Source organism: Rana temporaria, chromosome 4 (genome assembly GCF_905171775.1).
Source record: "Rana temporaria chromosome 4, aRanTem1.1, whole genome shotgun sequence".
Classification (NCBI taxonomy): domain Eukaryota; kingdom Metazoa; phylum Chordata; class Amphibia; order Anura; family Ranidae; genus Rana; species Rana temporaria.
Window position 1 is genome coordinate 118,783,956 of NC_053492.1, and position 23,242 is coordinate 118,807,197.

The 23,242-nt window shown below is 40.3% G+C and overlaps 1 protein-coding gene across 10 annotated transcripts in view; it reads left to right on the top strand.

The window, feature by feature from the left end:
- The window catches only part of KIF1A (kinesin family member 1A), a 235,081-nt gene that overhangs the window by 151,601 nt on the left and 60,238 nt on the right, over positions 1 to 23,242 (top strand). For 9 of the 10 annotated variants that reach the window (XM_040348932.1, XM_040348926.1, XM_040348927.1 and 6 more), the window contains exons 17-27: positions 3,616 to 3,695; positions 5,435 to 5,541; positions 5,691 to 5,774; positions 6,887 to 7,067; positions 7,557 to 7,629; positions 8,387 to 8,480; positions 8,612 to 8,760; positions 12,007 to 12,185; positions 13,368 to 13,505; positions 18,619 to 18,737; positions 20,598 to 20,683. In XM_040348932.1, coding sequence (XP_040204866.1) covers positions 3,616 to 3,695; positions 5,435 to 5,541; positions 5,691 to 5,774; positions 6,887 to 7,067; positions 7,557 to 7,629; positions 8,387 to 8,480; positions 8,612 to 8,760; positions 12,007 to 12,185; positions 13,368 to 13,505; positions 18,619 to 18,737; positions 20,598 to 20,683 — 1,290 coding nt within the window. Of the gene's footprint in view, positions 1 to 3,615; positions 3,696 to 5,434; positions 5,542 to 5,690; positions 5,775 to 6,886; positions 7,068 to 7,556; positions 7,630 to 8,386; positions 8,481 to 8,611; positions 8,761 to 12,006; positions 12,186 to 13,367; positions 13,506 to 16,610; positions 16,839 to 18,618; positions 18,738 to 20,597; positions 20,684 to 23,242 lie in introns of all 10 variants that reach the window. The other variant, XM_040348935.1, reaches the window with a different exon arrangement.

Here is a 23,242-nt window from a genome sequence, read left to right on the forward strand (position 1 = left end):
GTCCAGATGAATGATAAGATAAGATACTTTACTTGTCATTGTAAATATATATATGAATGTCTCATATATTCCTTAAGCCTAGTACACTCTCTTTGTTTCTTTCGTTCAACCCAGGTTGAACCAAAAAAACAACTAAGAGCTCAGGTCAGAGCCGCTGTAATAACAATCAGATGTTAGTACAGCGATTGCTGAGCTATTGTGTTCACTGCGGTCAGCGCTCTCCGCCATTGGAGTCACCTCATCATATATATTAATTTTCTGAGGGCAACATCACCATTAACATGACACAAATATTAAAAGGGTGAACAAGGACTTTCAATTATGCACCCTGAGAAAATATTGTTACAACAACTAAATGAAATTATCATATGAAAAACTGATAGTGGGTAAATTACGTCACTTAGTACTCCCTTTCTATTTATTCTAATGACCAATGTCACTGAGACAGAAAGTGATAGGAAATCAGTTGTCACCAGAATACAAAGTGAGGGGAAATCTTTTAGTGGGGGGGGGTTGTTCTGTGACAATTGTAATTTTTTTTTTGCTGAGGAAACCGGTCGTGTGTACATTTTTCGACGAGGAAACTGTCGAGGATCCCTTCGAGCCAAAAAGTGAGCATGTCTTCTTTTTCCTCGACGGGAATGGAGAAACTTGCCTTGTCGAGTTCCTTGACAGCCTAACAAGGAACTCGACGAGGAAAACAATGTGTTTCGCCCGTCGAGTTCCTCGGTCGTGTGTACAAGGCTTAAGAGGAGATTCTCTGTGGAAATTTGCTCAGACTTCCTGTTTCAAGTGAAGAGATATGTCCCCAATGGACACATACAGTAAAAAACAAATGGGTTTTAAACCTTCCCTATTCTTTTCAAAATAAAAAAAAATGACTATACATAAATTGTAAGCAGGTTCATAAAATTCATAATAAATGCACAAGGGCCCTTAATAAATCAATAAATAATTATAATTTTATGTCAATATAAAAAATTACAGCTTTTAAAGTAGCTAAGTTCTAAATTGTAAAATTTGACTGAATTCATTTGGATAGTTATCTTATGGTTTTTGTATCTCAGAGCTCATACACATGAGCTTTAAGAATTTTCATAGCAGAATCATATTAATTTCTGAATTTATGAGATCTATAGAAAATAAATGGTTCTACAGCATTAATGCTTGGCAAACATTTAGATGCAGCATAACAAAGCGAATAATTAAAATGGACTAAACACAACTAACAAAAAACTGTTAGCAGGCAGAGACCTGCCTTATCTCAATCTTCTACTAAATGCACGCTATGGCTGTACCGTAATGGTGGACTCCCATGCGCATTCAGGGCATGATGTCATGCCCCGACTAACCATTCAAGAGTCTGAAAACCCCATACCCAGGGAGAAGATGACAGCAGTCGATGAGGGATTTCACTGCTGCATCGCTGGAATGAAGAGGTGAATATTTCCTTACATTTAGTTCCACTTTACTTCTGAAATCCGAAGAAAAATTAGGCACTTATACTAACTGCATGTAAAAGATACATTATTTGCTATTTTTTTTTTAGTGCAGAGCTGCATTAATAGGGAACTGGACAGCAGGAGCTGTTCTGCAAAAAAAAAAAATCAGGCAGAGGACGACGGACTAGTCACCAGTATCACCCTGTAGTTTACCTATTTTTACATTACTGACTTACTATGCCTTGTTCTGCACTCTGTCTCTGTATGGAGGCAGCCATATTGGTACATGCAGGGCTTTAAATCTGTATGCAGAGCCTTCAGCAAGCAGCAAGCAGAAAGCTGGTTGAACTACTAGTCAGGCAGCAGTGCCTTAGATCCCACATTGAAGATATGCATCTATGAGGCTGCAGGCACAGGAGTACCCGGGTAGACTATACACCAGGATGTGCACAAGAAGTGCACTGCTTGTTTCCAAAGAAAAGGTATATTTTCTTGGAACATTTTATCTGCCAGGAGTTAAGCTTTAACAAAACATTTATGTATTATGAGGCATTCATCTCAATACACACTTTTAGCTCTGGAGTGCATGTTGGATGATTTGTTTATGAGACATATGTGTCATGGCTGTATAGTCTTATAATTTGTATACGGTATGTGTGAAAACATGTAATGGTTAGGGAATTTTGTCTTGTGGTAATGTCGCCTTTGTGCTGTTGTGTTGTTGAGTTTTCATTGTTGTCTTCCCAACCCTTCCATCCCCCATCCCCCATTTGATGGATTATCAGTTCATCCCTGCAGTGGTGGAAAATCGCTCAGAAGTTGTTGGGGTCTATTCCCCAAAAGAGGTTGGTGCAGGTCTGGTGTGTATTGTCTATCCATCTTCCTCCACCTCTTCTTCAACTCATCAAAATAGGTTATTTATAATGATGAGATCTTATGCATGCTTTATAGCCACGTGTCAGGCTATCATGGGTAATTTCAAGACACATACAGTCCAATGAGAGTGCCCAAACAAAGGCCCGAATGTCCAAAGTTATCAAATTGGTTCAAAGCAAAAAAAAAAAAAAAAGACAATGGGCCAGATTCACAGAAAAGATACGACGGCGTATCTCCTGATACGCCGTCGTATCTCTGTGTTCCGGCCGTCCTAACTATGCGACTGATTCATAGAATCAGTTACGCATAGATAGCCAAAAGATCCGACAGGTGTAATTGAATTACACTGTCGGATCTTAAGGATGCAATTCTAGGCCGGCCGCTAGGTGGCGAGGCCATTGCGGTCGGCGTAGAATATGCAAATGACTAGTTACGACGATTCCCGAACGTCTGCGCTGCCCGTCGATCTAACTTTACGTTGTTTCCGTCGAGATACGCCGCATAAAATTAGGGCTGAGCCCTAGGTGTTCTAAGCCATGTTAAGTATGGCCGTCGTTCCCGCGTCGAAATTTAAAAAATCACGTCGTTTGCGTAAGTCGTCCGTGAATGGCGCTGGACGCCATTTACGTTAACGTCTAAACAAATGACGTCCGTGCGACGTCATTTAGCGCAATGCACGTTGGGTAATTTACCCGACGGAGCATGCGCAGTACGTTCGGCGCGGGAACGCGCCTAATTTAAATGGTGCCCGCCCCATTTGAATTGGGCGGGCTTGCGCCGAGCGCATTTATGTTACACCGCCGCAACTTTACAGGTAAGTGCTTTGTGAATCAGGCACTTACGCTGTAAACCTGTGGCGGTGTAACGTAAATCAGATACGTTACGCTGCCGTGGAGCAACGCAATTGTATCTGAATCTGGCCCAATGTGTTTTAGGGACCAAACAGACTTCCTCTTCATTAGAGCGTAGACATATTGATTGTGTTTAGAAGGACTCGGTTAAGCAGTTGCTAAATAGATCTGTACTGTGATCTACTAGTTGGAAGAATTTCAGAAGGGCAGGTTAGGCCAGTGTTAATTAGTACAGCAAACTAATTTTAATTGAATGTTTGTTTGGCACTCTATTTGAACTATATGTGTTTAGATTCTCAACTCTTTCTAAGGAGTGTCCATGTTTTTTGGAGTGCTGCTGAACCAAGGTGTCCAGTGATAACTATAGTTATAGGATGTTTCTTTCCACCTTTCTAATTCTACAGCTAGAGTGTTTTTAACGCTTTATATTGTTTTATGTTCCTCAGACTCCTCACCTGGTGAATCTTAATGAAGATCCCCTAATGTCTGAGTGCCTCTTATATTATATCAAGGATGGTATCACTAGGTGAGAACACAACATACTCAACTGAATGCTATTGCATATTTAACATATGATCACTTTAACTCATATACTGTGTATATATATATATATATGTGTGTGTATATATATATATATATATATATATATATATATATATATATATGTAGCACCCTCCTATGTAGGTTACTAAGATGTACATAGTTTAGTGTGTGTGTTCTCCTGCTTAACAGGAGACCGTTAGGTAAACCATAGTAGCTTTCCTGCCTAACAGGGAAGTTACATTGTTAAGCTTCGAGTCCTGTGTGTTTTGCAGTGCTGCTGCTTCTATATTGGCTCCTCTGTATGCAGCGGTGGCAGCTGGTGGGTTTTTCTTTTTGGGGGGCGGCACTACCAGCCCCCTTTCCCAGGTGGCCAGTGGCCCGGCACTTTCCCGATCTAGGTGGTGAGCTGTGGTGTCCTCCAGCATGTTCCTTGTGGCCAGGGGGGTGTGCGTGCAGTGGCTCTGGTGTCCTCTTTTCCAATGACTTCCTCCACCGAGTGTCTTCTATCTCTTCCGCATAAGGGCTAGACATCCAAAAGGATCACCTGACGCTATCATCACACAACTAGGTGGGCTTGGAGCGTAATGCTCTGTGCTCCGAGCCCATCCTTTTTTGAAGCCTATTAGAGCTCTAATCACATGCTTTAAAAAAAAACACCCTCCCCGCATTGGAATCCATAGTCCGCTGCCCTGATATGTAGATCAGGGAGCTGGACAATGGATAGGGGGGGGGGGGCGCCCATGCGCCCCCTATATGGACATGTCACCACTGGTATCCAGGCAACCTTGGAAGGTTCTGGATGGACAGGAGTGACCCATGGAGGTCAGAAGCATGAATATGGATTCCATGTCAGACAATTACAGGCATAGGGCCACTATACATGCTGGGAATGGATTTTTATATTAAGGGAGCACACAGGATGTGTGTCTTTTCCTGGAGAGGAGAATCCAGAGGAGGGTGATGCTGTGCCCTTCCTAGCACCTGCCGCCATGTGGCCTCAGGTGGGAGGCCTGGAGGCTGAAATGCTGACCAGAGTGTTCTGAAAAGCTGACTGAGGTTAAGCCACCCCTGGGAGATATGTCTGGGACCACTGGAGGGTGCTGCTAGAGAAATGGAAGGAGGCTGCCATTCAGTTCAGAGGTCTTGTGTGTACAGACTTTAAAAGATCTTGGGGCCTGGTTCTTTGGCAACCCCCTCTGTGCTAAGAGAGTCAGCAACTGGGTAAAGCAAAATGGGGATTCTGGCTAGTATCCTGAAGAGCAATCATCCATTATTTCTACAAAGGGCTTGCTCAAGTGTGTACTGTGTATCATACAGTTATTCCACAGTTCAGTTAAAGAAACTGTCCTTGTATCTAGTTGAAACTTGGAGTATCCCACTACATCCCTTCCCTATCCAAGTTCTCTAATAAAACAACCAAAAACAACCAAAAAGCCCAAGACTGGTTATTGGAGTAATGAGCGGCAGTAAGAGTGCACCTGGCTGTGGAAAAAAATTACCATCCTTCTGGGGGCAGTGCTACATATACACATACACACACACACACACACACACACACACACACACACACATGTACTATGTAATTAGTGTGGACTAAAAATAATAATTATCATTTTAATAAATCTGGACTTAAGTTAGTTGTTAGTTTCTAATCAGGATTGTATTGGTTTAGATGTACAAGGTGTGATTTAGTTGTGACTTCTGTTATTCCTTGTGTAACAGAGTTGGCCGTGAGGATATAGAGAGAAGACAGGATATTGTCCTAAGTGGCCACTTCATCCGTGATGAACACAGTGTTTTCCGCAGCCATTCTATGCCCTGTGGGTCAGGTAATATGTTCTTTGCCACCCTGTAACATATTTTCTTCTAACGGGCATGCACCATAAATATTCTATTGTATAGTCTGCAACTCAGACTTATAATACTATGATCAAAGAATGTTTTTCTCATCACTGTCCAATGTTCTATCGTGTCACAGTGGTGGTGACCCTGGAGCCATGCGATGGGGCTGACACCTATGTGAATGGGAAGAAAGTGACAGAACCAATTATACTGAGATCTGGTAAGACTAATTTTGTTTTCATTAAATCTAAATCAGATGTCTGATAAAAAATATGCAGTTTTCCAAGTATCACATGTCCACAAATGACACTTTGTTATCTATACCAGAAAATACAGCCTCCCAAATCTCCAAGAACTAGGAGCTAAAGGCAAACAGGCTGTTCACTTTGACAGAGTATTTTCACCTTGCATGGGAAGTGATTATGGTGAAAATTTGCTTTGCAAAGAATACCCAACCATGTTCAGGGAAAAGACCCCACAAAAAACTGTATTTTTTCTTCCACATAATTGGAAGATGGAAGTTCATTCATTCAAGTTAGGGGAAGTTCTTTATCAATGTGAACATTTTCTTAAAAAGTGAATAGCCTATTTTCCTATTTAGCCTATTTTCCCTTAGTAAATCAACCCAGATGTGTGCCTAAGTTCATGTTTTAGTTTTATGTTTCAGTAATACTTTTAAGTTCTAGTAATATAGTGTTTTAAAAAAACTTGCTCATATAACAGCTGTTTTGCTATGTACACACTTTTAAGGTAACTTGTCAGCTATTTAAATCTAAGATCACTATGAGTTAGCAGGAAAACTCCCGCCTAAGAGCAAACACCACAGAATCCCTGTTTTTAACTATATTTAAAAAATAACTCATCTATGTTAATATGTGAAACTATGGTCACTGTTCCTTGGACCTCATTTCCATACCTTCTAGGCCTACTGTACCAACTTCCATCATTCTGTCTAGTGAACATGCCACTAATGGCCACTTAAACCCTTTAATTTTACTTGGGGATGATGGGTTCAGCAGAGAAGTCAGGGAAGGCAGGCTCAAATATCATTTGAAACTAGTTACATAAGTGACATCTTGTGGTGTCTGCTCTTAGGCAGGACTTTATCCTTTAAAAATATAAAATGGTGGTCAGATTGACTATAAGTATATTACACCCAAAACCTGCTCCCCAAGTACATTAAGAATTATAGTGCTTTTTTTACAAAACAGAATTATCCATTGTATAATCATTTAGAAGTGGCACTACGTGAAAACATTATGGTTACAATTAACTCACCTTGTTATTAAACATAGTTTTGTTACAGTAATTTAATCTTATCTCTCAATTCAGGTAACCGAATCATAATGGGTAAGAGTCATGTTTTTCGCTTTACCCACCCTGAACAAGCACGTCAAGAGAGAGAGCGCACTCCCTGTGCTGAGACCCCTATGGAACCCGTGGACTGGGCTTTTGCTCAGAGGGAGCTGCTTGAAAAGCAGGGCATAGACATGAAGCAGGAAATGGAGCAAAGGTATCTATCACAAAATTCCACTGCTGATGCTTACATAAAATAGGACTTCCAAAATTTGGGAAAAAATGCCCAGTATGACCTGCAAGCGGAAAGCAGAAACAGAATGCTAAGACATTTAGATGTACCATGGACATTGCAGTATATAATACAAGTGACTTTTGCAGCAATTAGGCAGTGTGTGTCCTAATTCTTGAGTGATAATTTGTTTGTATGAAAAACAGAAGTGTTTGCTAATTGTCACAAGGTACTCCAATTTATGTTTGTCACTAGAACCAGTTGGAGATTATTTTTCTTTGCAGATTTTACAGTGCCTACACTGTATGTGTGCCACATTGAGATGTCTGTGAAGGCAGGGAAGAATGATTTTGTAGGCCCAACAGTGTCCATTATAGAGGAGGACATGCCAATCTCTTTGCTGATTATCATACTAATGTTTTGTATAGTTCTGTAAGAAGGAATTTAAGAGGCTTCTAATCTCTTACCAATTAGGCTTCAAGAGCTGGAAGAGCAGTACAGAAAGGAACGTGAAGAAGCAAATTACCTCCTAGAGCAACAGAGACTGGTAAGCACTTATTTCATTAAAATGATTTTACTACAATAGTCTCACTTATTATGTCGATTTAGAATATTTAGTATACTATCATGCCCCCAACTTTTTGAGATGGGAATGAGGGGCACCTATTACCAAAAGTATGTGGGCATAGGACACCCCTCCCAGTTTAGCCCTGGCCCCTGGGAAACACTTTTTGAAAGATAAATAGTGCATTTTATATACAGCTATATAGATCAGACCAAAATGAGGGACAAACGAGGAGGAAAGAGGGACAAAGGGACTTTATTCCAAACCAAGGACAGCCCCTTGAAATCAGGGACAGTTGGATCTATGTAATATACAAAGGGTAAAGAATAGCAAAACCTCATGTATTGCTGAAAGTGTAGCCTGAGAAAAACCTATTTACCAGATGGAAGCTGCAATTTCAGGACACAGTACTGAAGTTTAAATATTTTCTTCTCCATTTACTTATTTTAGTGTAGACTTATTATTTTATATAAAATATTACTTGTTTTATAATTTTATAACTGAATTGAGGAAACTTTATGTTCTCATTATTTACTCACTGACTGCTTCCTGCGTTGTCTTACTGCACAATTGGTGTTTTTTACTGCCTCTTCTCACAGCTCATTAATAACAATGATATCTTATCTCAATATAGAATTCAGGGGTGCATCAATAAAAATTGCCACAACATCATAACAACCAATCCAATTTCATCTTTAGAATAGAATTGTTACAATAAAACACTTTTAACACTTCACAGGATTATGAAAGTCGATTAGAAGCACTACAAAGACAGATGGATTCAAGATATTACACTGAGACTAATGATGAAGAGGAGGAACCAGAAGATGAAGGTAAGAAATGCTATTTTAGGTGTACATTTGCAGGTATGTATTGTATTAGATCAAATTGATATGTTGATTCCTTCATACAACTGTCTACAATAAAATACCCAGCTTATTGTTAAAACCCTATAATATTTTAGTTCAATGGACGGAACAGGAGTATGATCTAGCGCTATGGGCTTTTCGCAAGTGGAAATGGTACCAGTTCACTTCATTACGTGACCAGCTATGGGGCAATGCCATATTTCTCAAAGAGGCCAATGCAATCAGTGTTGAGCTGAAGAAGAAGGTAAGACTCTATAGATAAATAAATAAGTTATGATTTTTTATATTTGTTTTCAGACTTTTTGTTGTTTTTAACCATATGGGCAGCATCCAAGTCACATCAATTATTATTATTATTATTATAATTCAGGATTTATATAGCGCCAACAGTTTGCACAGCGCTTTACAACATGAGAGCAGACAGTACAGTTACAATTCAATTCAATACAGGAGGAATCAGAGGGCCCTGCTCGTTACAGCTTACAATCTAGGAGGGAGGGTCAAGTGATACAAAAGGTAATAACTGTGGGGGATGATCTGATGGAGAAAGTCAAAGTACAGTTGCTAGGTGGGGGCCGGATAGGCTTCTCTAAAGAGAAGGGTATCCAGGGATCTTCTAAAAGCAAGCAGAGTAAGAGATAGTTGGACAGGTTGGGGTAGGGACTTCCATAGGATAGGAGAGGCTTGGGAAAAGTTCTGGAGGCGAGCATGGAAGGAGGTTACAAGGGAACTAGAGAGCAGGAGGTCTTGGGAGGAATGAAGGGAACAAGCAGGTTGGTGTTTTGAGACTAGGTTAGTGATGGGATTGACAGAGAGGGGTAGCAGACACTGAGTGGTTGTTAAGATGGATTAGGCGCAGCAGCATTCATGATGGACTGAAGTGGAGATAGGTAAAGGTAATCCAGTGAGAAGGGAAGTGCAGTAGTTGAGGCTGGAGGTGACCAGGGAGTGAACTAGGAGCTTTGTGGTGTCATTGGTTAGGAAGGGGCGTATTTTGGAGATGTTGCGGAGGTTGACCTTGCAGAATTTGGAAAGTGTTTGGACGTGGACCCAAACGATAGTTCAGAGTCCAGGGTTACACCAAGGACCCTGGAATGCGGGGTCGGGATGATAGTAGTGCTATTGATCTCGACAGAGAGATCAGGGGCAGAGGCACACGGTTAGTAGATTAGTAAAATGTGAGGAGACTGAAGGTGTGAGCTGAGGGGTAGAGATAGATTTGGGTGTCATCGGCATAGAGATGGTATTGGAAGCCAAGAAAGGCTATCACCTGACCCAGGGAGGAGGTGTAGATGGAGAATAAGAGAGGTCCAAGAACAGAACCTTGGGGGACCCTGACAGAGAAAGGAGAGGAGGAAGTAGAGTTGTAAGTGACACTAAGGGTGCGGCTGGATAAATAGGATGAGAACCAGTGAAGAGTCCAGTCACAGAGACCAAAGGCGTGGAGTTTTTTGAGGAGGAGGGGGTGGTCCACTGTGTCAAAGGCAGCTGATAGTTTTAAAGCCTCGTACACACGCTCGGTTTTCTCGGCAAGAACCAGCAAGCGAGTAAACCGAGCGTGTGTATGAGGTTTTTAGGTTTCTCGTCAAGAAAACTGCCCAAAATCTTGACGAGAAAAATAGAGAACCTGCTGTTTTCCTGCCGAGAAACGCGAGAGTGTGTATACTTACCTGTCGCCGTGGAAACCCGCGCATGCTCGAAATGACTTTGACGCATGGGCGGTAGCTTCCTAGGCATAGGTAGGGTTTAGCAAGATGGCGGGGACGGCATCGAATGTGACGAGCGCATGCTCGTCGTAGTCGATGACGTCACCGTGTTTGTTCCATTCAAAAGAACGGCGGTTCTTTTGAATGGAGTGTCTGTACACTCGGCCGGCAAGAGATTCTTGCCAAGAATCTCGTCAGGAAAAACAAAGATTTGCGTCCATTTGATTTAGCTGTTAGCAGATCATTTGTGAGTCTTAGGAGAGCAGTTTCCGTGGAGTGTTGAAGGGGGCATCCAGACTGAAGGGGACCAAGGTTATTCTTGACAAGATGGTCACTTGGTTGTAGACCAGACGTTCAAGGAGTTTTCATTTATTTTGGTTTATTTAATATGTTCACGTTAAATAGTATGATTATACATATTATCGTTTTTAATATATCTTTAATTCCCCTACCTGTCAAAGTTCATAAAGAGTGCATTCCCACACATTATCAACACATCTATCTAATTTGTAGAGTGTTATAATTTCTAACTGTATTGACATACGCATCACCATTCTTCCACTTCGAAACTGAAGTCATGCTGTTGTGAATGAAGCTAAGATTTTCTGCTTACGGTATATAGATATATTGTCCAGGGCATCGAGGATTCACAAGATTCAACCGATTGGAAAAATTCAAAGCTACCTATGCACATGACTTTTAAATGCAAGAACTTTTTCAGGGAAATGGGACCAAGTGAAAAGTGAGGTTGTTATACATAGCTATACAAGTTAGGTACTAGCATTCATTTTCCAACCTCTGTAGGAACAAAACATAGTTTGATTGGTTGTTATTAACTTCATCTTATCTATTGTTTTAATAAAATGTGGTTGATACAGTGGTGTAATTTTGAAGTAGGACTACCAGGGGTAAATAACAGTACTCGTCAGTCCTTTAAACATCTTCTGATCAAGGTTTTATTTTGGAGTTGTCGTTTGAAATTAAATCAAGACAGCAATCAAAATGACTATGGGGTCTTAATGGTAGAGTCTGTCCCTTTTTCTTTATCTTTTTTGTGAATATCTACTATATACTAGACATGTGCAGATAGGAGATTTGACATGACGCTGACAATAGCAATATGTGTCTATCGAATCTGCGGTCGAATGTGCCTAACCTTAACTCTATTAGTCAAGGATTATTCTACATAGAGAGGAAAGATTCGAAATAGAGAGAAAAGATTCGACATTATAGAGATAGTGTTGGGGTAGACCATTCGACATGAACGAAGAAGATTCGACGAAGCAGCAAAAAACATACAAACGTCAAATCTGTCATTGAAGGCTTATGGTGTCTGTCGAAAGTTCTAAGAAGATTCAACAAGCAGCTAAACTGTACGACGCCACAATCGTACATTTCCGGTCAAATCCTCGGCCCATAGGCTATAGAAAAATTTGAATGTTGGTTGACTAGTAATAATATTTTATAAATATAATTATTACTAGTGTCATACAACATTAGAATTCTTCTATAGCTTGTAGTTGGAACATTCGACCGGAAACTTTTCTATTTTATTTTATCTGTTAGTTGAATACTACTCCTTAACTCATCTAATGTTGTATGTCTTTTTGCTTTGACCTGCGGGGAGAGCTTCATAGTAAAAAGGCTTTTTGCCTACATGTTTATAATGAAGGTAAAAAAAACTTTAGCCTTTACAACCACCTTTAAGCTTTGATAATAAAACCTGGAAGCTGATTGTGTTTTATGCAGAACTACATGTTTTTAATGGTTGTGACTGTTTGCAGGTTCAGTTCCAGTTTGTACTGCTGACAGATACTCTGTATTCACCACTACCGCCTGATTTGTTGCCCCCTGATGCTCACTCTGAACGGGAAAAACGTCCCTTCCCAAGGACCATTGTGGCTGTAGAGGTCCAGGACCAGAAGAATGGTGCTACTCACTATTGGACCTTGGAAAAACTCAGGTACTTTTGAAATATATAGTGTCTTCTAAACTTAACAGCACCTTTGGAGGTGTTGGTGGAAACTTGGGAAACCAATGTAAAACTCACATAATAATGGGGTAAAAGCTGTATACAACCTCCAAGTAAATATAGTCCCTGATGATAACTAAACCTGACATTCTGTAGCTAGAGATGAGTAAACTTTAAAAAAACTTCTCTTCTAGCAGTTCACCCATTCTGCTCTTGATACCCTTTTTGATAGATGTGAATCTGACAGTATTTTTTTTAACGTTCTTTTTCATTGTCTTATGTTAAAAAGATTCATATCATCCCCCAATAACCAAATAATACCAACATGGCACCAGGTATCCAAGTTTTCTATTTTAGAAGGGCTGAGAGAACATTGACCCCAATATCCTAATCAAATAGAGTTTGGGATGCAGCTGTTGTCAATAGTTTTAAAGGGGAAATTGTTAGACCATTTTTTTTAATTTACAGTATATAACCATTAAATACCTGACAGCTTGGGTGTGATGATATTCACTGATACCTGCAGCTCCACCACAGAACTCAGTGGATTAACGTTTTCAACTTTAGTAGTTTGTCTTTTTATTTTTTAGACTTAAGTGTTGATATTCAAATAGCATACTTTGTGTGACAGTTTGGAGAAGGAAACTATCATGATAAGATGACTTAAGCTGGCCATACATTTTAAAATGTATTCATTCTGCCTACAGGCTGAAAGAACAAAATCAAACAGATTTTCCCATCAACGCTAGACAGCACGAATAGACAAATTGAATTCTGGCATAATAGTTGTTATAATGCCTGCATCTGATTGGATGCAGTTGCTGTTGGGCAAAATGTTAGGTGGGAGGATGCTGACAGATACCTATAGAGCAAGGGTCTCAAACTGGTGGCCCTCCAGCTGTTGTAAAACTACAAGTCCCATCATGCCTCTGCCTGTGGGAGTCATGCTGGTAACTGTCATTCTTGCAATGCCTCATTGGACTTGTAGTTTTGCAACAGCTGGAGGGCCGCCAGTTTGAGACGCCTGCTATAGAGCAAGTTTTGGCCAGTTCATTAGGAACTGGCCAAAAGTTGAAAAGTATATGGCCAGCTTTACTCTGTTGAATAATAAAAAAAAAAATGCTTTGCTGTGAAACATGGTTATTTATTGCTTCTGGATGAAAACTTCCACAGGCAGCGTCTGGACATGATGCGGGAAATGTACGACCGAGCAGCTGAACTCCCATCAGGTCTGAGTGATGACTGTGATAATGTGGTGACTGGGGGTGATCCCTTTTATGATCGCTTCCCATGGTTCCGTCTGGTGGGCAGGTAAGCTCTTCCTCCCCTGTATTATTGTGTGCCCCTTGTTTCATCTATTTGTCAAGATTAGGTGTGACATACATAATGTTCCAAATGTAGTATCTAATTTTCACTAGATGACCTCATGTATTATTCTATCCTGTTCAGTCAGTCCCAACTTTACTATGAGCTTTAGCTATTGCTGAAGATCTGTTTTTTTAGCTCATTATTATTAGTATTCTTTTTTTTTTTTTTTTTTGTCTATATTAATTTCCTGTGGTTTGTATTATAAGAGATAAACACTTTTGGAGAATTTCCAAGATCTTTAAAAAGGCTTAAAAAACTGTGCAGAATTGTTTCCTTGGCAACAGCTACTGAAATAGAGAACATAGTAATAAATCTCTTCTAAACATAATATCAAAACCTAGGCACTTGTGTGCAGGAGTGGTTGGCCCCTTCAGTTCATGTGACCATAGAAAGGAGATGAAAATAGGAAATTACAAATTATTGTTTGGCTGTTGGCATATATATGGTATGAACATGGTAAAACACCTTTAACAATGGCCATCTTAACCACTTAATGACCCCCGCACGACGATATACGTCGACAAAATGGCACGGCTGGGCACAAGGGCGTACATGTACGTCCCCTTTAAGAGCCCGGCCGGCGGCGCGTTATCGACCCGGTCCTCTCCTCCGTGACTGTCCCCGCAGGAACAGCGGACCCGATCGCCGCCGCTGTCCCGCGATCAGGTCACAGAGAGGAAGAACGGGAACAGGTAAGTGTAAACAAACCTTCCCCTTTCTTCCTAGTGTGGCTGTCACTAATCCTCTGTTCCCTGTGTTAGGGAGTGACGATCAGTGACGTCACACGTGCAGCAATGCCCCCCCACAGTAAGAACACTCCCCTACACTTAACCCCTACAGCGCTCCCTCCTGGTTAACCACTTCTCTGCCAGTGTAATTTTCACAGTAATCAGTTTTCACAGTTTTTACTTTTTGCTATAATAAATATCCCAAAAAAAGATATAAATTATTTTTTTTCCCTCAGTTTAGGCCGATACGTATTTTGACCAGCTGAGGGTAGATGATGCAGGGTGTGTGCTAATGAGATCAGCTGGTCAACTCCTTCCTGTGTCATGACCTCTAGCCTGTCCAGGATGTAAGGCAGATGTAATTGAGCAGTGTGTTTAAACAGCTATGGTGCGAGTGAAGTAAGCCTGTGTATAATTAATGAATTAAAGCTGTTTTATTTTTGCAAAATAAGAACATTAATGCTATCTGGGTACATAGGGGAGCTGGAATTTAGGGGAAAAAAAAGAAGGTGAACTTAGCCTTTAAGATGGTCATTGTAAAAGGTGTTTTACTATGTTTATACCATATACATGCCAACAGCCAAAGAATAAAAAAAACTTGACCCTTAAGTCAAAATACATGAATCTTATACTGACTGAAGTATGAATGTTGTCATTGCTGATGTCTTGTCACCAAGACACCTATATTTTTCTAAATCAAATGCAATTAGGCTGTCACTTTGCTTTTTACAAGGAAATTTGTCCCAGGGCCTAGTCAATTTAAAGAAAGCACCATTTTTACTTGCACATGATTGGATGATGAAAGTCAGCAGAGACTCACCTCATCCACTAAGCTCTGGGGAAAATTCCCTTGCAAAGGAAACTTCTGTTGCAAAGTAAACTTTTGCCTTTAGTAAAAAAAAAAAAAACAATGACCCTGAAGACATATGTAGCACACATACGTATTTTGAGTACATGACTCAAAACCCTTTAAAGCAACTAACATTTTCAGGACAGGGTGGCAATGGAAGCCTACATATACAGCATGTTCACAATAGAAAACTCACCCTTTGAAAACATCACATGATAGAAGAACAATAAAGGCAGATTTTAAATCCAACAAGACCCCCTTCACATTATGATTTGAATGAATGTACTGAGTTAATACAATGCATTACCACGTGTTAAGGTGTGCTCCATTAAGACTGTTCATTCCTTAACACAAGAAAATATGAATGTCAGGCCCCGTACACACGGCCGAGGAACTCGACGTGCCAAACACATCGCGTTCCACGGCCAGTTCAGCCCTGAAGCCGCCGAGGAGCTCGGCGGGCCAAGAGCTCCCATAGAACAACGAGGAAATAGAGAACATGTTCTCTATTTCCTCGTCGAGCTCCTCGTCGGCTTCCTCGGCCGAAAGTGTACACACGACCAGTTTCCTCGGCAGAATTCAGCCAGAAACTCGGTCGGAAGCTGAATTCTGCCGAGGAAACTGGTCGTGTGTACGGGGCCTGACTCTTTTTTTGTTGAGGCTCATCACAAGGGACCATATGTTCAGCAGTGCTTTCCCTCTACTGTTACAGTGCATTGTGGGTACATGTTCTGCATCATATTGTGTTTAACTATAACGTACGGTAAACTGCAATGCAACAGTGTAATGTGTGCCTCTTTGACAGTATTGGTAGGGACAGTAGTAGGAATACCATTAAATGGTTGCTTTTTACTACTGGGCATTTCATGTAACACTGCAAGGACGAAAAAGAAAAATAATGCTGCTCACAGTTTACAGTATACGTCATAAATGTGTAACTTTACGTATGTTTTTCTTATTTGCAACAGGACAGGTGTATTTGGTTATTTTCTTGTTCGCCTATTTTTTTTTTATTTGTTGTAAAGCTCAAAATGTTTATTATATAGGGTACTGCTGTACCAAGAAAATGTTGGCATGTTCATGGTGCCATTTTATGAAGATATGATCAATCAATTGTTTTTGAATGACAGATATTTATGTTTATAGTTACCATGGTTACCCCACTAATGTCTTATTCTCTATTTAAAATTGGAAAGAACACAGTATTGATCAAGGAAAAATATTGTTCTGGCCCTTAACCTTGTTATCCATGCTTCCCTACTTCACCACATTTTCTGTCCATTGGTTTGTAGTTTCTCATTCATAATTCTATAATCTCCTGTGTACCACCCACCCCGCCATTCCTGTAATGTCACTACCAGAATATTTTCTTTAGCCCATTTTTTAAGATCCTCTGGGTTTTCCAGCCAATAGTGCGGATTAACCAGTTCTGTCTTGTACTAACCTTCCCCTCCCCCTTTCTGATCTCAGCTCTCCCTTATTCACCACATGCATGAGCGACAGCATGGCCGAAATAACCCCCTCCCCCACCCTCTCAAGCTCTGGCTCCGAGGGCCCAGAGTCGGCCTCCCAGCTTGAAGAGGAAGAGGGTTTGGAGTATGAGGAGGAAGAGGAAGATGGATACCAGGAGCATCCCCACTGTGCTGTCAGATCCGACCCGTTTCATGACCGCTCCCCTCTGTTCAGTGTAGTGGGAAGGTTCGTGAGGTCTGCCCAGAGCATGCTGGGAAGCAACTAGCTCTTTCAGGGTGACACACCTAAGTGCACTGCCGGTGTGCCCCATATATTTTTGTATAGGCACACACTGATCTACAATGCAGAACATCTATGCTGAAAAATACTTTTAAAACCACAAAGTTGTATTGACAGGTCATGTAGGCATCTCTCTCTTTTCTAGTGCCCTAGTAATTACAAAAATACTCAGGAGCTTCACAGAGAGATACACGGGGACTGATAATGAAACTGCCTGGAAAAAATGGTGATCTAAACAGTGTTGCCTTAGTCTGGCAGTCAGATTTAATTTTGTGATATTACAAGAGCCAGTTATAATACTTCCTGATCAGTAAACTAGTATTTTGGTTACAGAAGACCTGTCCAATGGCTGATTATATTTTATGGGTATTTCGGTGTCAAAACTTTTACTCCCTTTCCACTGTACAGTCCCACTCCACAGCAACAGAAGACTGGCTCCTTCTTCTGCAAGGCATTGGGACTTCATTATACAGGCTGCAAAAACTGGGGAGGGCAAGGTATACATTTTACCTTTGGAACCCACCAGATATAACCAGCTTGGGGGAAGTTTTGAAGGTTTTTGAGCGAGATAATATTCATTTTAAAAAGCATAGTCAGACTTAGAATGTTAATAATTAATTTCTCTCCTCACTATACTCTCCTATTTCTATAAACATGGTGAACCTTAATTAGGACACCTTAATTTTATATTGTTGTTTGCATACTTGACTGTTCTTGTAATAAGTAAAGGAACATGTGAAGTTTTAGATGATTTTACTCATATTATACATGTTTATTCATTTACATATAATGTCAGCCAGCACACGTATGGTCTTTGTTCTTTACAATTTCCAGTTGCAGCAAAATGAGAGTTGAATAGGGGATAGTACACACATATAGGGATTGCACATTCTGTACTGCATAGTATGTTCATTCATTCTGTGAAATGCCTAAATACATGCATAGTAAACATCTGTAACCGTCTGTTTTGTTAAGGTGCCAAAATTATATTTCAGGTTTATTATTTTCTGCAGTGGGTACTGCACTGTCAGGATTGATATGTTCAGAATTTTTCATTTTACACATTAATCTACCAAAAAGAATGGTTCGGTAGCATTGTGAGGATTCTTTTTTTCCACCAGTATGAGGAAAGAGCTGGCTCCTTCCCCGTTTCTCTGTTTCTTTTTGCCTTGTTCTATTTTCATTTGATTTGTTTCAGGTTTTGGCCGGCACACCCATACACCTTTATTGCTCTGCTGCTGGCCTTTTCCTTCACACAGAACACCAGGGTCCACCAGCTGGCCCTCCTCACTGCCTCCAACCCTCCCTCACCTTCACAGACCCTTCCCTTGTTCTCCTCCCAGTTTGTTTCTCCATCCCATTATTCCTTGTCCCCCTGCTGTGGCTGACCCACTCACTCCTCGGCTGCTCGTGGCTGACCACCCACATATGTTTTCTTTGGCTTGGCAGCTCTTGTTGTGGTGTGAGCTGTGCCCTTCCAACTAAAGTATTGCTGTGTGTGTCCTGACCTATTCTTTCTTGTTTTTCTTCACCTTCTTTCATCTCCCCTATCCTTTTTCTTCACAAATCTGTTTTTCATTTTTTGTGTTCTCACCTTCCAATACATTCTTCATTTCTCCTATCAATTTACCACTCCTACCTGTTCTCATTACACTTCCCTCCACTGCCTTCTCTCTTCTTTTTCTGTGCCTATCTCTCCCCCTGTAACCTATATCCACCTCTGCAGGGCCTTTGTCTACCTGAGTAACTTGCTGTATTCTGTGCCTTTGGTCCATCGAGTCGCCATTGTCAGTGAGAAAGGGGAAGTGAAAGGATTCCTTCGAGTTGCTGTTCAGGCCATTTCTGGTGAGATGTGTTACATTATTTATACCTACCTGTAGGCTTGCATGTATGTCTACCTTTAATTTAATGCTTTGATACAAACCGTTGCCTACAGCTACTTCTTTTGCTAAATAATCATATTTTTAAATGGAAAATATATCTGCGCAAACAATAAACTATAAAATAAATAGCAGCTGTGCACAATTTCCAGACACGTGACATACATATACATATAAAACAAAATAGTGCAGCGCTAAAATTCAAAATATGTGCAAAAAAATCTATGAATAAGATGAATGTCCACTAAGGTGCAGGTCCACAGAGGTAATCCAAGTAGCTGTGCAATCATATGGAAATGTATCAAGATGAGTAGTCCCACATGCCTTGAAGGAAGCAAGAAAGAAGACAGAATGGGTGACACCAAAATCAATAAGCCGCGCTTACCAGATAGTATGCAACCCCCTAATAAGAGTGGTCAAATAAGCGTTATTTACAATAGCCAAGCCAAATGATCCGGCTCTCCTCCTTTTCTCTCCCTATCTCTGAATGACCAGGCAGTGTGGAGGCAGATGACCATGAACCAGGAAATACAACCCTCAAAATGTAACTCCCCCATGGGATGAGATAAAATCACCAGGCCTGTGTCACCCGGAGACAGCAGAACAGACACCTATTATAAATAATTATATAAGTACATATCCAAACATGCATCTGGTGACTTCTTCCATATGTGCAATACATACATTTTAATTGTTGTGTTGGGTCAGATTAATATCAACATGAGAAATTATGGAATTCAAATTGATTTAATGGGGCACATATATTTAATACCTTGGATAGGTACAGTAGAGGGTACATACTGGGTAGAGTAGAGGTGCCTGATGAGTCCTTAGCCGATTTGGTGTTTTGAGCTACATTTAGAGATAAGAAACAGAGAGCTGCATTAAATATAAAAAATCTAATTTAATGGTAAAAAATAATAATTTGCATATGATTACATGACATAACTGTTTAAAACTATCCCCCTCCTACCTCAGTCCAGTAGCTAGCCTTAGTATCAAACTAAAGAGATTAAAGTCATAGGCACATAAAACATGCCAAGGCTGAGGTCAGAGAGACTGTTTACTAAAGGCAAATCCAATTTGCACTGCAAGTACACTTAGCAGTTTAGTCGCTTTAGATCTGCGGGGAAGATCTGAAAGGAGGGGAAGCTCTGCTGATTTTATCATTCAATCATGTATAAGCAAATATACTGTTTTTTATTTTCCTTGCATGTCCTCCTCAGATCCACAGCGAATTAAATTCCAAGTGCACTTCTAGTACAAAGTGGATTTGCTTTTAGTAAATAAAGCCCAGTCTGTCTACTATGCATCATTACACCTGGATCATACAACCAGAAGACTAGGGCAAATCTACTCTGACAGCTGTACTGAAAGTGTATGGCCCTACTATGTATGAAATGTAAGTTCACCTTACGCTGTTCCAAAAATGCACAAACTGTGAAGGAACATCAGCAATAGCATCCACATGGATTATGCTGGTAAACATTGAGGTCTTGAATGTTTTATTATATCCTAATGATGATAAAATCATCAATAAGTTACCTCTATTTCACTCCATTTTTTAAAAGAAGGGTATCTTATAATCCAGCCATTATTTATGCAGATTGCTGCAGGCAACATTACATTGCAGGCTGGGCAAAGCATATTTTCTCTGGACATATGTTTATTATATTGTTGAAGATTCCTCTAGTAGGAAAAGATAGCCTGAGTCACATTTTTTGACAACTTATTTTTGTTAAATGTTTTTAAATATATAATACAATCAAGATACATTATTAGACTGTGTATATTGATATGACCCAACGTTATTTCTTTGTTGTAGCTGATGAGGAAGCTCCTGACTATGGCTCAGGGGTCAGACAGTCTGGAACAGCTAAAATCTCTTTTGATGACCAACATTTCCAAAAGGTAAGAAAACATATCGAATCCTTAATTTAAAGTAATATAGAATATATATCTCCATTCTAGACATAAGTAACCTCAAGACGATGTGATTCCTTGGGTATAGCAACCAGTTAGATTATCCCTTTCATATTTTGGTGGCATGTTAGAATACAGAAGATAGAGGTGGATTGGTTGTTTGGGCACAACACTTTTAGATTCCTAACTATTTGTCCTCCAGAAGATTGCGGATTGGAAATGCTTGCTACTCAATGGCCATGTTTTCTACGTTCATATACAGTATATAGTTACATAGTTAGTGTGGTTGAAAAAAGACCATCTAGTTCAACCAATAGACTCTTGGCTTGAGAAACCTAATTACGGTCTTCTCCTTTCTCTCCAGTTCTTTCTGTGCAGGGTGTGCAAGGTATTTTTCATATGGATAGCTCTTCATTGTAGAGGGAAATGCCTTAAAATCACCATCAAAGTGCTAACAGCTCATTGATGAGAAGTATACCACTTCTCTAGTAGAGGAGCCAAAGAATCCTGAGTTAAGCATCATTTACATATGATAAAATTAGAATTAAATACATTTCAGATTACAGAATTGATACATGTTCTGTTGAGCTCCAGCAACCATTTCTTTATTTTTGAAATGTAGAAGGATCAGAACCTCACTCAGGCATGTATAGCTCTCTGTGTCCCAATTGAATGCATTTCCTCTTGGTTCCTATCCTGGTGAAGCAACAGGAAGTAAAAATAAATCTGCCCAAAATTAGGTGAAATCCCACTATAGACTGGAATAGGTGTCCCCACTGGGAATTTTTTAAACATTTAGCTTTCCCCTTTATTTGCTGCTTTAGTGACAAATGTCATGAGAGCGGGAACAAAAAAACTATTTTCCATATGGGGGCACAGGTTTAAAAACCCAACATAGGCCCTAACCCTTCTTCAAACTAGGATCATTTTATGATGGAATATCAACTTTATATATTTTTTTAATTTCTTATTTATGCAGTTTTTGAAAAGGACAGGAAAATGAGCACAAACCCACCAACATATTATATAGATAAAATCAATAAATCAAATACATGTAGATGATACAAGTGAAATGAAACATCCCAGAAACATGTGACACAGCAAGTATACCACAACAGCAATTAGTTAGATCAGTTGGCCGCATTGCTCCCTCTTAGGTATTTTATGAAAGTAAACAAACCATAAAGCAGAACTGGAGAAGAACACTCATGGAGCAAAAATGGAAATATCAGACATGGGAAGAAAAAGAGAATGTCGGGGGGGTTGGAGAAGGAAAAAGAGTAGAGGAAGAAAAAGATCAAAAAGAAGAGAGGAAGGGGACATCCCCATATGTTGTATTGCAGACAAGTAAGGTAAAGTCCAGAAGCACTAGTCTTCATCAGCTATCAACGAGTGCATGTGAAAAGTTTCCAGCGGAACCATGTGTGCCTAAAGCCTCGTACACGCGACCGAGGAACTCGACGAGCGAAACACATCGTTTTCCTCTTCGAGTTCCTTGTTAGGCTGTCGAGGAACTCGACAAGGCAAGTTTCTCCATTCCCATCGAGGAAATAGAGAACTTGCTCTCTTTTTGGCTCGTCGAGTTTCTCGACAGTTTCCTCGACGAAAATGTACACACGACCGGTTTCCTCGGGAAAAAAATATCTCCCAGCAAGTTTCTTGCTGGTTTTTGCCGAGAAACTCGGTCGTGTGTACGAGGCCTGAACCTTTCTTCTTTCCCTTTCAGAGTGGCAGAGTAATGTTTTCTATGTGTTATAGCTCAATAACCTTAAAGAGAAAACTGTTATTATTGGGGGAGGGTTCTTGTTTCCAGAGGGCAGGGATGCATGCCATAGCTGCTGTTAAAAGATGAAACAGCATTTTTTTTCCTGTATCTAATTAATCTTGTGACCGGAAATGTACCACTCGTCCAGAAAATATGAAGAAGCATACCCGCTTCCCTTCTACAACGCCAGCAGACATCCATTGTATAGGGAAACATTTTTTGCAAGAGTGTTAAAACCTTGTACCATCTGGTCAGATCCTTATAGCCCAATTTCTAGTATTCATCCGTTATAGAGGAGCATTAACAAAATAGAGAACATCCTCTCATTGGGTAGGAGATCCAAGATCCCTCTACCATTTAAGCAGGAATGGGGGTGTAAAAGTGTCAAACGTCTGGATCAGAAGTTTATATGCAGTCAAGACCGCATGGGAAGATGGCCCTGAAGCGAGGCAGAGGCGGTCAAAAGGTGACTGGATGATGGGATAAAGAGAGGAAAAATTATGAAGATAACACATATCTAGAGGGGAATCAAACATCGGTTTAAGAGCCAAAGTGGACTTCAGACCAGAGTAACCAAGGAAATGCCCAAGTCTATAGTTTCCAGCCTTCCAAGAGCAGATATAAATGGCAAATCAGAAAAACCAGTTGGGAACTCTAGGTTACCTAAAATTGGGTACAGACAGTAGATGTCTGAGATGAGGCTAGCTGTCCCACGGCTCAGCATGAGAGTCTTGAGATTTGGGCCTATGATGGGGACATTTTTAAGATCAGGGATCAAATTC